We start from the raw sequence: 12,262 nt of genomic DNA on the forward strand, positions 1-12,262 counted from the left end.
CCGTTTTCTTTTCTTTTTTTTTTTTTTTTGTAATACAGAGGTATCTAAACTTATTTGAAAATGGTATAAAATGCAAAAATAATTATAAAAAAAAATGGGAGTACATATAGCAACCTTGTTAAGTTCCTTGACAATGGTAGAAGTAATTACTAATACGATAATTATTTTCTCATACAAACAACCCAACTGATGCAGCAAGAGTTAAAAAATTTGAAACAAAAGAATATTTAAGAAGCATCAAACTGGTTAGGTAATGCAAACACTTCATGAGATATTAGGTAATGCAAATATGATTGCACAGACAAAAGCGATTATATTGCAATATTGTTTTAAAGTTTACTACATTTGATTGTTTGAGAAAATATATCCATCATATTACTTAGACTCTGTCCCACCCCACTTAACCTGCCTCATGTCCTGCCCTATAAGGTAATTGGCTACATTTATAATCAATCATCCATATTAATTATGTCTATAAAAATGAAAATAATGTATTTGGTCAATTGCATTTGACATCTGCGGTTGAGCTCAATCATTGGGATGCTTTTCTTTATTTACACACTCCTGCTTTTAATTCAACTTCATACAAAAGCAGAAAAGCCTTTTTGTCAAATGATGGGAAACCCTAATTACCCGCTGATATCCAAAGATGGAGATGTAACTATTGGAGCACTTTTTCCAATCCAGAGCATAGAGACATTGCCTTCATTTGAGTTTACACAAAGACCTCAGCTGCTATCATGCTCCAGGTTTCCAACATTTAACTAATTGGAAAAAAAAAATCGGAGAAGATAATGCATTTAATATGATCTTTTATTTGCTGCAATAAGTACATTTATAAATACGTATACCATAACATCTGTAATGTCGTTATGTTTCACAAATTAACCAGATGAAACATTTTAGAATTTAGATGGTCTTTACTTTGTTTGTGTGTGTGTGTGTGTGTGTGTGTGTGTGTGTGTGTGTGATACTAACCCTAGCTCCTAAATGTTTTCACAGTGTAAATCTAAGAGATTTTCGGATGGCTCAGACCATGATCTTTGCCATTGAGGAGATTAACAAGAGTAAACATTTACTCCCAAATGTTTATATTGGTTACCGAATTTATGATACCTGTGGCTCAAGACTGTCTTCTATGAGTGCAACTATGGCATTAATGAATGGACAAGAATTTGCAGCAGAGGACAGATGCAATGGGCATTCTCCTATACATGCCATCATAGGAGAAACAGAATCATCAGCCACAGTGATTCTGTCCAGAACTACAGGACCTTTTAAAATTCCAGTGGTGAGGGTCTGCCTATACAGTAAGTCTAATAATGATCTCCATACTGATGATGGTATCACTGTTTCCTGTTCTTTCTTTTTCAGATAAGTCACTCAGCCACATGTGAATGTCTCAGTAACAGGAAAAATTATCCCTCTTTCTTCAGAACTATTGCTAGTGATTACCACCAAAGCAGAGCACTTGCATATATAGTCAAGCACTTTGGCTGGTCTTGGGTGGGAGCTGTGAACAGTGACAATGACTATGGAAACAATGGAATGGCCATATTCCTGAATACAGCCCAGGAGGAGGGAATTTGTGTGGAGTACTCTGAGAAATTCTACCGAACAGAGCCTGAAAAACTTCGAAAAGTGGTTGATACTATTAAAAAAAGCACCGCAAAAGTGATTGTTGCATTTCTTACCAGTTTTGAAATGGAAAATTTGTTCGAGCAACTAAGTATTGAGAATATTACAGGCCTCCAAATTATTGGGGTGGAGGCATGGATAACTGCTAAGAGTTTGATCACTCCAAACAGCTTTCATGTTCTTGGAGGGTCGCTGGGGTTTGCAGTGAGAAAAATCAATATTGAAGGTTTTTCAGACTACGTTATAAAATCATTCTGGGAAACAGCTTTTCCATGCTCACGGACTAAGATAAATTCTTCTCAATATGCATCAAGTTGCAACATATATCAGGATTTGCTTTTGCTTAAAAACTACAATGAAGATGTGCCTGAACAACGATATTCAAGCAATGTGTACAAAGCAGTTTATGCTGTGGCTCATTCACTACACAATCTACTCAAGTGTAAAGAAAAGGAAGGTTGTGAGAATGACCTGAAAATACAACCTCAGCAGGTAATAAAATAAAAAAAAGTGACAGACCGAAAGGGAAAGCAAGATGGCTTTCTGTTTGAAATACCTTTTTCTCATATAGGTTGTTGAAGCTCTGAAAAGAGTAAATTTCACTGTAAAAATGGGAGATCGTGTGTGGTTTGACAGCACTGGTGCCACAGTAGCCCAATATGAAGTTGTGAACTGGCAGAAGGACTCTGATGGCTTAATCCAATTTACACCAGTGGGATACTATGATGCCTCACTGCCCCCTGACCAACGCTTTGTACTCAACACTGAAAACATAATCTGGACTGGAGGACAGCTGGAGGTAAATGGCAATAACATGTTTATTTAAAACAAAATGTCAAAATACTTGCATTGACCTATAGTATGTGCAAGACATTAAACAAAGTATACCACAAACAAAAATAAAATAAAATAAAATAAAAAATAAATAAATAAACAAACAAACAAACAGTGCCAGTTGTTAAAATTTAGTACCAAATCTGGATCCCTTCCACAAAACAATAATTTTACTTTCAGTATTATATCATTTCAAGTGGGTTTAAAATATCTTAATATGACATCTCTAAGAATTAACTGAACATATTGGAAAACAAACATTACTGTACATTTAAATGACAACAACTTTACAAAGCAGACAAATATAACAGCAGAGAGCATTACTGAACAGGTTCTGAGCAAAAGGACAATAATTAATATATGTACATAAATTAAGTTTCCATATATGAGATATATTGTCATAAGAAGTAAAAACATGTATGAAACCTATATAGATATTATTAACATATTTACATGTATGTTATAAACCTGTATCTTCATCTATCCACTGAATGTACCCATGTCAAAATTATATATAGCCTTATAGGAAACATATTTGGCAATATCACTGTTGACAGAAGGCAATATGTGTCATATTACATTTATTTTTTACATTACATTAGATGCTATAGCAACAAAATAGCATATTTTCTTAGCGATAGATGCTATTCACAATAAGTGCAAATAGCGATACATCCTATTTACACTATGTAAAAATAGCAGCATTTTCTTTGCAATAAGTGTAAATAGGGGAGAGTGGGCCACAATCTAACACTTTTTAACTTTCCCACTTTGTGTAAATCCACGTGGCTCAGAGTGTGTATATATATATATATATATATATATAATTATTTTTTTTTGCTCCACATTAATTTCATACTTGTTTAGTAAAAATATGTGGTTTTGTTTCATAATTGCAGTGTATACTTTTTTTTCTTTATTTACGCCAAAAGAATGGAAGTGAAATGCAACAACATGCCCCATAAGTGGGGCACATTGTAACATCTGAGTGGCATGTTGTAACAAAATGTTATTTGATCTAATGAAAAAACAAATATACAAGACAAAGTAAAATATTTTGTCAATAAAATAAAATTAGTAACTTCAAATAAAATAATGGTGTTTTAAAGAATAAAAAAAAATAATAATAATTTTGGAGTTTGACAATGAACACATTGCAACCAGGGCCCTACAGATGAAGAAAAACATTCAGACACAGACGAGCCAAAATGCTTTATATTTCTTGAAACCTTCTGAAAATTGAACATTTACCCTCAGACTTTATGATGTTAGGGTTAGGGTTACTCAAGGTTTCTCATTAAAATTCATGAAATGAATGTCTCCCTTATTTAACACACCTGATTCAGATCATAAGCTCATTAGAAGAGAGTTCCATGAACTGAACTGAGTGTGTCAGATAAGAAAAGCATACAAAATGTGCAGAACAGTGGGTCTCCAGGACTGGAATTGAGAACCACTGTGCTAGTTAGTGAAGCATTAAATAACTCTAGCCATAACAGCGAAATAACAGGAAATTAAAATAATAGAACATTTTCCTCATTTTAAACAAACACTACAAACTGAGATGAAAAATGTACTATAAATAAATGTTCAGCAATATCTTCAAAATATTTTTGAAATATGGCATATATATACATATGTATATATGTATGTATATGTATATATACAGAGTCTAAAACTAACTTTTTGCCACACCTGCCAATGGCCGGTGATGTGATAAAATTTACCGGCCATGATTTTTTGCAAAAACAGCCAGTTATTACTACTACAATGACTAAACATATTTACAATGTTTTTAATTTGTCCTTTACTTTACTTACAAGGAAAAAAAAACTGATTTATTGATTTATCTTTTTTTTGTCCCTTAAAAAACATTGAGATTCTCGTCCATTGCATGTTTTTGGCAAACAGAGCAGGCCATCGTTTTACGCCTGTTTCACACATACTCAGTTTGCAGTGCGTATGTGGTGCATATTTTTTTCCACACCCATGTTAATGGATTAGAGCAGGGCTATTCAATTAGCTTCATTTGAGGGCCGGATTATCGAACTGAAAATTTGAAGGGGGCCAAGGGGGTGGGGGCCGTCCCGATCTCTTTCTGGTGGGACCTATAAAATTAGAAATTAAATTGAAATCTAAAATCTATAAAAGGTTAACATTAGTGCTGTCTGTCAATCGATTAAAAAAATATATTAATCACACATTTTTCTGTAATTAATCATAATTAATTGCATATTTATATTGTCATAATTTCACATTGAACCTCCAAATTAATGTAGAAACAACATCAAGACAATATATTTTAAATATGTTTTTAATGGCATCGTTTTACTAAGTAAGTAGCCTATTATTAAAGGGGTCATATGATGTTGCTAAAAATAACATTATTTTGTGTATTTGGTGTAATGAAATGTGTTTATGCGGTTTAAGGTTCAAAAAACACATTATTTTCCACATACTGTACATTATTGTTTCTCGTCTATGCCCTGCCTTTCTGAAATGCGTCGATTTTTACAAAGCTCATCGGCCTGAAAAAGCGAGGTGTGCTGTGATTGGCCAGCTATCCACTGCGTTGTGATTGGCCGAATACCTCAAGCATGTGACGGAAATGTTACGCCCCTACCATACTGTGATGCCCTGTCGTCCGGCCGGAGCGATGATTCAAAAATTTGAAAACCCATTATAAACGAGGCATTCGATGCATCCAGTCATCCAGGACATAAATATGGATTATAATGACTTATACTGTCTTTTTACGCGTTGCGTTGCATCGCGCCAGAGAAACGACAAACAACAAGCGCTACTCGAGTTTAAATCATCAATGGCAAATTCTTTAAATATAAAAAATGTACTTACAGGCTGTGAGTCAGAAGCGCCAGACTGTCCTTGCAAAGTTGGAACTGCCGCACTTTATAGAACAGCCTTTGAGCACAGATCCATTGTATGCTACTCTGCAGGTTCAGGAAACAGTCTTCCATAAAATGCGTCACACAGTGTCACACACGGCGGGCTTGAGTGAGCGGAGTCCGGCGGCCTTGAGAACGGCGCGGCCGGCAGGCGTGCGGCAACCACATGTGACGAACCCGGGCTGGACTCCGCTTCGTCCACGGTGAAAGCCAATCCAGCGATTCACAGCGCGAAGTTGATGTATTTCCTCAGCGACCAGCACGGATCAGCTCTAGGCATATCGCCCTCGATATCGTCCTCTTTTGGAAGACCAAAAAAAGTAGTTTCGCTTTCACAACGAAAAACACAGCGTCCTAGCGGAAGCCCCGGCTTAGCGTGAGCTGAGGCAAATCTTCTTTATGCACCAAGAGCTTGTAACACTTCAAAGATAAAGGAAAAATTGAAATCGCATCATATGACCCCTTTAATGAAGTATTGACAAAGTATTGAACTATTAAATTAACATTTAATAGGCTCTGAAATATTAAGTGATTTTAAAACAATCTTCACATAAACTGTAAATTGTATATGCATAAACTATACAGATTAATCTTTATTCAAGCTACAAAAGTTAATCAGCGACTAGAGCAGTCGTGATTTCTCTTTTTCTTGTGTTCTTTGATTTACATCAATGACAGACTTCAGCAGGTTTTACATTAAAAGCAGTGCTGTCTCTTTAAAACCTGATGCACATGACGCGGATCTGACACATATCCTATTTTCTCCAAACTATTTATGGTCATTTAAGACTTTATAACTCATTTAAAACTACGTTTACGAGGTAACTCGCCAAAACCACGTATTTTGACATAATTGTGTGTGTTTTTGTCCATTGAAGCGCTACTGGTGCGTTGTATAAAATAGAGGTCTGTGAGGGACAATTTTTTTAGTCCCGCTCCCGCAAGGTTATATTCCGCACCCACCCGCTCCAGCTATATATTCACTCTTTGTTCACACGCTGTCCGCTTAGAATAATTTTCTTCCTGACCCGACCGTTCCCGCTAAATTTAGATCTCGTTTCCAGAATCTCACATTTAAATTTCTGCTACTGAAAGAAAGAGATAGGCTAACAAATAAAAGTGTAGTCTGCACAAAATTCGTCTTGTCAGGAGTCTTAAATTTATTGGCTTTGACTTGAATTTATATGAATTATCTTAAGACACAAAATTTGTTTAATATTTTATGCAACACAGTAGGAAAAAAAGTGTCACAGAGAAAATAAAAATGTACAAAAATGGTATTTCTTATTTGTATTCATCTTGTCAGGATACAATTCAATTAACATTTACAACACAACAGGAAAATGTGTCGCAGAGAGAGAAAAAAAAAAATGTAGGTTGTACAAAAATAGCCTATTAGCTATTTTTATTCGTCTTGTCAAAATACTAAATTTGTTTGACATTTTTTCTGTGAACACAGTAGGAAAAGTGTCGCAGAGAAAAATAAATAAATACGACATCTGTCATTTAAAATTATAGGCTAAGCAAAATATAAACAAAACCGAGTTGAACGTCCTTCAAGGACAGCTCATCCACACTTTGCTCCATCCTTATTCTGCTCTGTCACTCATCGACAACCTGCCTGATCTGACTGAGTGCCGTATATTTACCACCGGTAGAGCATGCTCTGAGTATCGTTATGCACATACTGCGCACAGACCCCACAAATAAAACGCGTGACTTGGAAGCATGCGTGCAGCGCGTGCAGTCTGAGTGCAGGCTGTACCGGTGGTCAATAAGAATAAAGTGCAGATATGCTGTTCTGAATAAACGTCGGGAACTTGTTCGATATTGGATATTGTTCGACCGCCCGCTCCCGTTCAAATTACACCAGAGTTACCGACCGCTACCGCGTTTTATTCGGGAATTTAATTCTGCGGCACAAAAAATCTGGTCGGGATTCAGATAAAAAAAAAATCAGACCTCTAGTATAAAGTGGCTCAGCGTATGTGTACAGCCGAATGAGCTGTACACATGTGTCACCACATTCTCGGGTTATGAAGAATAAAGAAGGGAAAAGTTAATCTTCCTAAATGAAATAGCAATATCTTCTCAGGTAAAAGTTATTAGAACCGTGTCTGGTAGGGTTGGGAACCGATAACCGGTTCTTATTCAGAACCGGTTCTGTTTTTTGAAAAGAACCGGAACCGTGAGCAATTTCTAAGTTTCGGTTCCGAAAACGGTTCTGGTGCGACACGTGACCAAGCGCTGTGAGCAGCCTTGCGCCGGGGTTTCCCGTAAAGGATGTCACAAACCAAATAACAGAAACACCGCCCTGCCTCTTTAATTACTGAGCATTTTTTCCCATGACGTGCACTCCACAGACACGCCGCATCTTTAACTACCGAATACATCGTTTTCCACGACTGTACGCACACTCGCGTCTTTTGATAAATGTGCACGTTGTTTTGTCTGACAGTACATGTACCGGCAGCACGCAGCTCCTGCCGCCACTAAATTACATTATATTTGTCCCTTGGACCACAAACTTGGACCACTAAATAAATAGACTATTGTTATGTAAGTATGAGGGTTAGATTATTTAGTGTACAGGTCATTTCAAGAGTGATAAACAAAGTGATAGAAAATATTTTCATGCATTTTAAATGTTTAAAAATGTGGAAACCACTCATTGCATCACACCATCTCCTGACTGCATTATTATTTGTAAAATAGGGACTTTATGCAGTGTGTGTATACATGGTTGTAAGCATAATATTTCATTAATTTAGGGAAATGAACAAGTGTCTTAGCCCTTCATTTAAATGGAACCGGAATCATTAGGCAAAACTGGAACCGGAACCGGAAAATTTCTAACGATACCCAACCCTAGTGTCTAGGGACAAGCGGGCCATCACACTGCTCTGACCTTATCAGCCCGTTTGTATCCTATTATTTAATTCACTCTTGTCGCTTATGACAGAACAGCTAATCATGATGATCTTGTCTTTGGAAAAGATTATTTTATTCACTTACGTCAGAAACAGCGAATCTCTTTAAAAACTGGCTGTTGTTCTCACTACATTGCATTGTTATATTTCGTAAAAGTTTTACCCGCCAACTGGTGACTGACACTGTTACATATACTCACCAACGCCGATTTTTACTCGCATTTGGCACTTGGCGAGTGTTAATTTTAGGCCCTGCACACACAGTTATATATATATATATATATATATATATATATGACCCTCTCTGTAAAAACCCAGCTAAAGTCAGTAAACAGTAAATTTACTGTTTTCTACATAAAATCATCTTTCATAAGGTAAAGAACATTCTGTGAGAATGTGTCCTTTATATCTTTAATATTGCTGAGTATGTCATGTCAAAGATTGAAATTATAGTGAAATTAATGATTGGAATCAAACTTTGATGCTTGTTATCTCCTAATTAGATTTTGAGACTTTAGCCTGGATTTCACAGAGAGGGTCACACAACAGTTATTTTTTGGTCCTCGAATATGATTGGCTGAGAAGAGTGCGATATTAGCGTGATATCAGGGCCCGCATTTATCAAGCCTCTGAGAATTGCTCTCAAGAATGCTGCTAAGAATTGACTTAAGTGTAAAAAAATTCTTGGCTCAAAGCTGCGCTTAAAAGTTCGTCAAGCATCTCAGTCGTAATTTAAAGGGGTCATATGATGCGATTTCATTTTTTCCTTTCTCTTTGGAGTGTTACAAGCTCTTGGTACATAAAGAAGATCGTCTCGGTTACGTATGGTAACCCTCGTTCCCTGAAGGAGGGAACGGAGACGTCACGTCGTGACCGACGAATTGGGATATCGCTTCGATAGACCAATCTACTTCGAGTGTAAACTAAACGAGCCAATGCACATTGGCATGCAATTATTGCATCCAGCTGCCGCTGATCACAGCGTGAGTATAATAAGGCAGCAGGTGCAATGCATACCAGGTTTTCGCTGAGGAGCCGAGCCGGCGACCCGGCCGCTCAGCGGTGGTACAGCAACCGTGTGAACTCGTAGTTCTCTAAATAAACATAGAGCAGAACGATGTTGTCCCTCGGCTCCGAAGCGAAAAGCTGGTATGCATTGCACCTGCTGCCGTATTATAAGAGAATACATTATGGTAAGAAAACATTCATCACAAACAACAAAAACAAAAAATTGTCATCACAACCTTCCATTTAGGGTTGTGCCGGTAGACGATAGTATCGTGTATCGACGATAGTCAGAGATATCGCCTGTTGCTGATTTCTAGGGGTGCTCCGATTGATCGGCTACCGATCATTATCGGCCGATAATCACGTTGGGATGATTGATCAAAACTTGCCGCGGCAAGGCTGGTGAGTAGCCGGGATCAGCTCCGGTGGCCGTTTTGGAGCCATAACGTGCCGCAGACGTGTGCAGTGTAAATAAGGGGTAAGAGATTTATTCATGATACAGTGTAGGTAGTTTCACTGATGATAACTGGAGTGTTTTTAAAGAGCATATAATACTAGCGCTAGACTGAAGTCAGTTATGATGTTCTTTGGTAATGTAAATATTCTTTGCTCGTTTTCAGTTTGATTAACTAAGGATATGTAACTGTTTGATTATCTGCTCGTCGTCAAACATTTCAAGAACATTCTTCCTCTCCTGAAAGATTTGCTTCTCAGCTCCATCACAAGCCCCTACTGGCAACTCCTAACCACTTCAGAGACCTCTCGAGCTGTCTTAAACAACTGGGAGAGTAAGAGTGATTCTTAGCTTTAAGAAATTTTATAACTTGCTTTTATACTTAATTTTGAAAGTAGGAGTAAATGTAATGAATTCTTAGCACTTAAGACTAAAATGGCACTTTGAGAAGCTTGATAAATACGGGCCCAGAGCCAGCGGAAAATTCCAGAAACAGTAACAGCGCTTTGAATACAGCCGGCATCCTAGTTTTTCTCATCTACTTTGTACTTTGTGATCAACAAACAAACACAAAAAAATTAGGGCTGCACGACAAGTCGCATGCCATTATCATGTGCATCTCATCACTTTGACCATAGACCTCCAGCATCTCTCTTCTGTTGATTTCTCCTCAGTCACTGAGTCAGTTGATTTCTACAACCAATCTCTGAGCAGTCTCCTAGATTTCCACACCCCTATCAGAACTAGAACTGTCACCTTTTCGCGCTCAGCTCCCTGGTACACCTACGAAATGCGAAAGATGAAGACAGCTGGACGTGTCCTTGAGCATCGCTTTATGGCCTTGGGACTTACTGTTCACAGGCAAGCATACAGAGAGCATCAGAAGGCTTATGCGAGGTCTTTGAGAGAAGCACGGTCACAGTTCTACTCCAATATCATTAACAATAGCCCTGGAAACTCCAAGCAACTTTTTTTCTACTATCAGTCACATCATTAAACCACAAACTCATTGTCAATCAGGAGTTACAGAGGAGAGGTGTAACAACTTTATCACTTTTTTCAGGAAAATAGGAAAGTAGATAACGCTCCGTCCTATCCAGCTCCCCTGTCCTGTCTGGCCCGACTGTCGACCCACAGCCTGGGATTTCCCAACCTCTCTCCTGTTTCTCTGACATCTCACAGCAAGATGTTGAGAACATTATTAGAAAGATGAAACCATCCACCTGTGCCCTGGACCCCTTCCCCACATCCTTGGTAAAATCTAACCTCTGTGTTATAAGTCCTTTGATCACTAAGGTCATTAATCACTCCCTCCAGGTTGGTCATGTTCCATCTACATTGAAAACTGCTGTCATCAGACCACTTATCAAAAAATCCACCTTAGACCCAGATGTCTTTGACAACTACAGGCCCATCTCCAACCTTCCAAAATTGTCTTGCAGCTAAACAGCTCCAAGACTGAAGCCATCCTAATTGGCACTCCAAACCAGGTCCGAACATCTGTCATTAACAGCATTACGTTTTCTGGCCAGGATATTTCACTCTCAACATCAGTCACCAACCTGGGTGGTAAAATGGACTCGCATCTGACCTTTGAGGATCACATCAAACATCTGTATAAGACCTCTTTCTTCCACCTGAGGAACATCGCCAAACTTCACCCTATGCTCACTTTTGGAGATGCAAAAAAGCTTGTCCACGCCTTTGTCTCCTCGAGGCTGGACTATTGTAATGCGCTCCTCATCGGGATCCCTGACAAAAGCCTCCAGAAGCTGCAGTACATTCAGAAAAGTGCTGCTAGGATCCTGATAAGGGTGCGCAAATATGATCATATCACTCCCATCCTTAAATCGCTCCATTGGCTCCCTGTCTCATTCACAAATTAAGATATTTTTGATGAAATCTGAGAGCTGTCTGACCCTGCATAGACAGCAACGCAACTGAAATGTTCCCAAGTCCAGAAACGTAGCAAGGAGATCTGTAAAATAATCCATGTGACATCAGTGGTTCAACCACAATTATACGAAGCTACGAGAATACGTTTTTTTGCACAAAAGAAAAAAAAAAATAACGACTTTATTCAACAATTCGTCTCCTCCGCATCACCCTGTAGCGCCATTTTGGAGAAATTTTCATTTTTGGGTGAACTAACCCTTTAATATTTGTGCGCGCTTCGGATGAGCGCAAGCACAAATCTTCTCACTGCGCGCGCGAGCTCGCATCCTCTGGCTCTTAAATGTTTAAACTGGCAAAGCTTAAACGAGTTTAGCTTAAACACAGATATCAACGTGTGCTGTTCAGGTCTCACCTGTGTACGCGCGCGCGCTATCAGCACCCGGGTGATGACGGAATATTCCAGCATACGGCATTCGCATTGAATAAGAGTGAATGGTTTGTCCACGTTTTTTTTTTTCATCGCTGTTGTTGTAATGTATTGGGAAGCCAGAATGCGCATCCATCAACAGAAACATATATTAGCCGAAGCCTGTTTG

The 12,262-nt window shown here is 38.3% G+C and overlaps 1 protein-coding gene across 1 annotated transcript in view; it reads left to right on the forward strand.

Moving 5' to 3' along the window:
• Nucleotides 1-540: 540 nt before the first annotated feature.
• The window catches only part of LOC107728083 (extracellular calcium-sensing receptor-like), a 25,010-nt gene continuing 13,288 nt past the window's right edge, over nucleotides 541-12,262 (forward strand). The window contains exons 1-4 of the mRNA XM_016538157.1: nucleotides 541-749; nucleotides 1,003-1,291; nucleotides 1,375-2,130; nucleotides 2,210-2,437. Of these exons, the coding sequence (XP_016393643.1) occupies nucleotides 541-749; nucleotides 1,003-1,291; nucleotides 1,375-2,130; nucleotides 2,210-2,437 (1,482 nt within the window). The remainder of the gene's footprint in view (nucleotides 750-1,002; nucleotides 1,292-1,374; nucleotides 2,131-2,209; nucleotides 2,438-12,262) is intronic.

Source organism: Sinocyclocheilus rhinocerous, unplaced genomic scaffold (assembly GCF_001515625.1).
Source record: "Sinocyclocheilus rhinocerous isolate Xijiao unplaced genomic scaffold, SAMN03320098_v1.1 scaffold3930, whole genome shotgun sequence".
Lineage (NCBI taxonomy): Eukaryota > Metazoa > Chordata > Actinopteri > Cypriniformes > Cyprinidae > Sinocyclocheilus > Sinocyclocheilus rhinocerous.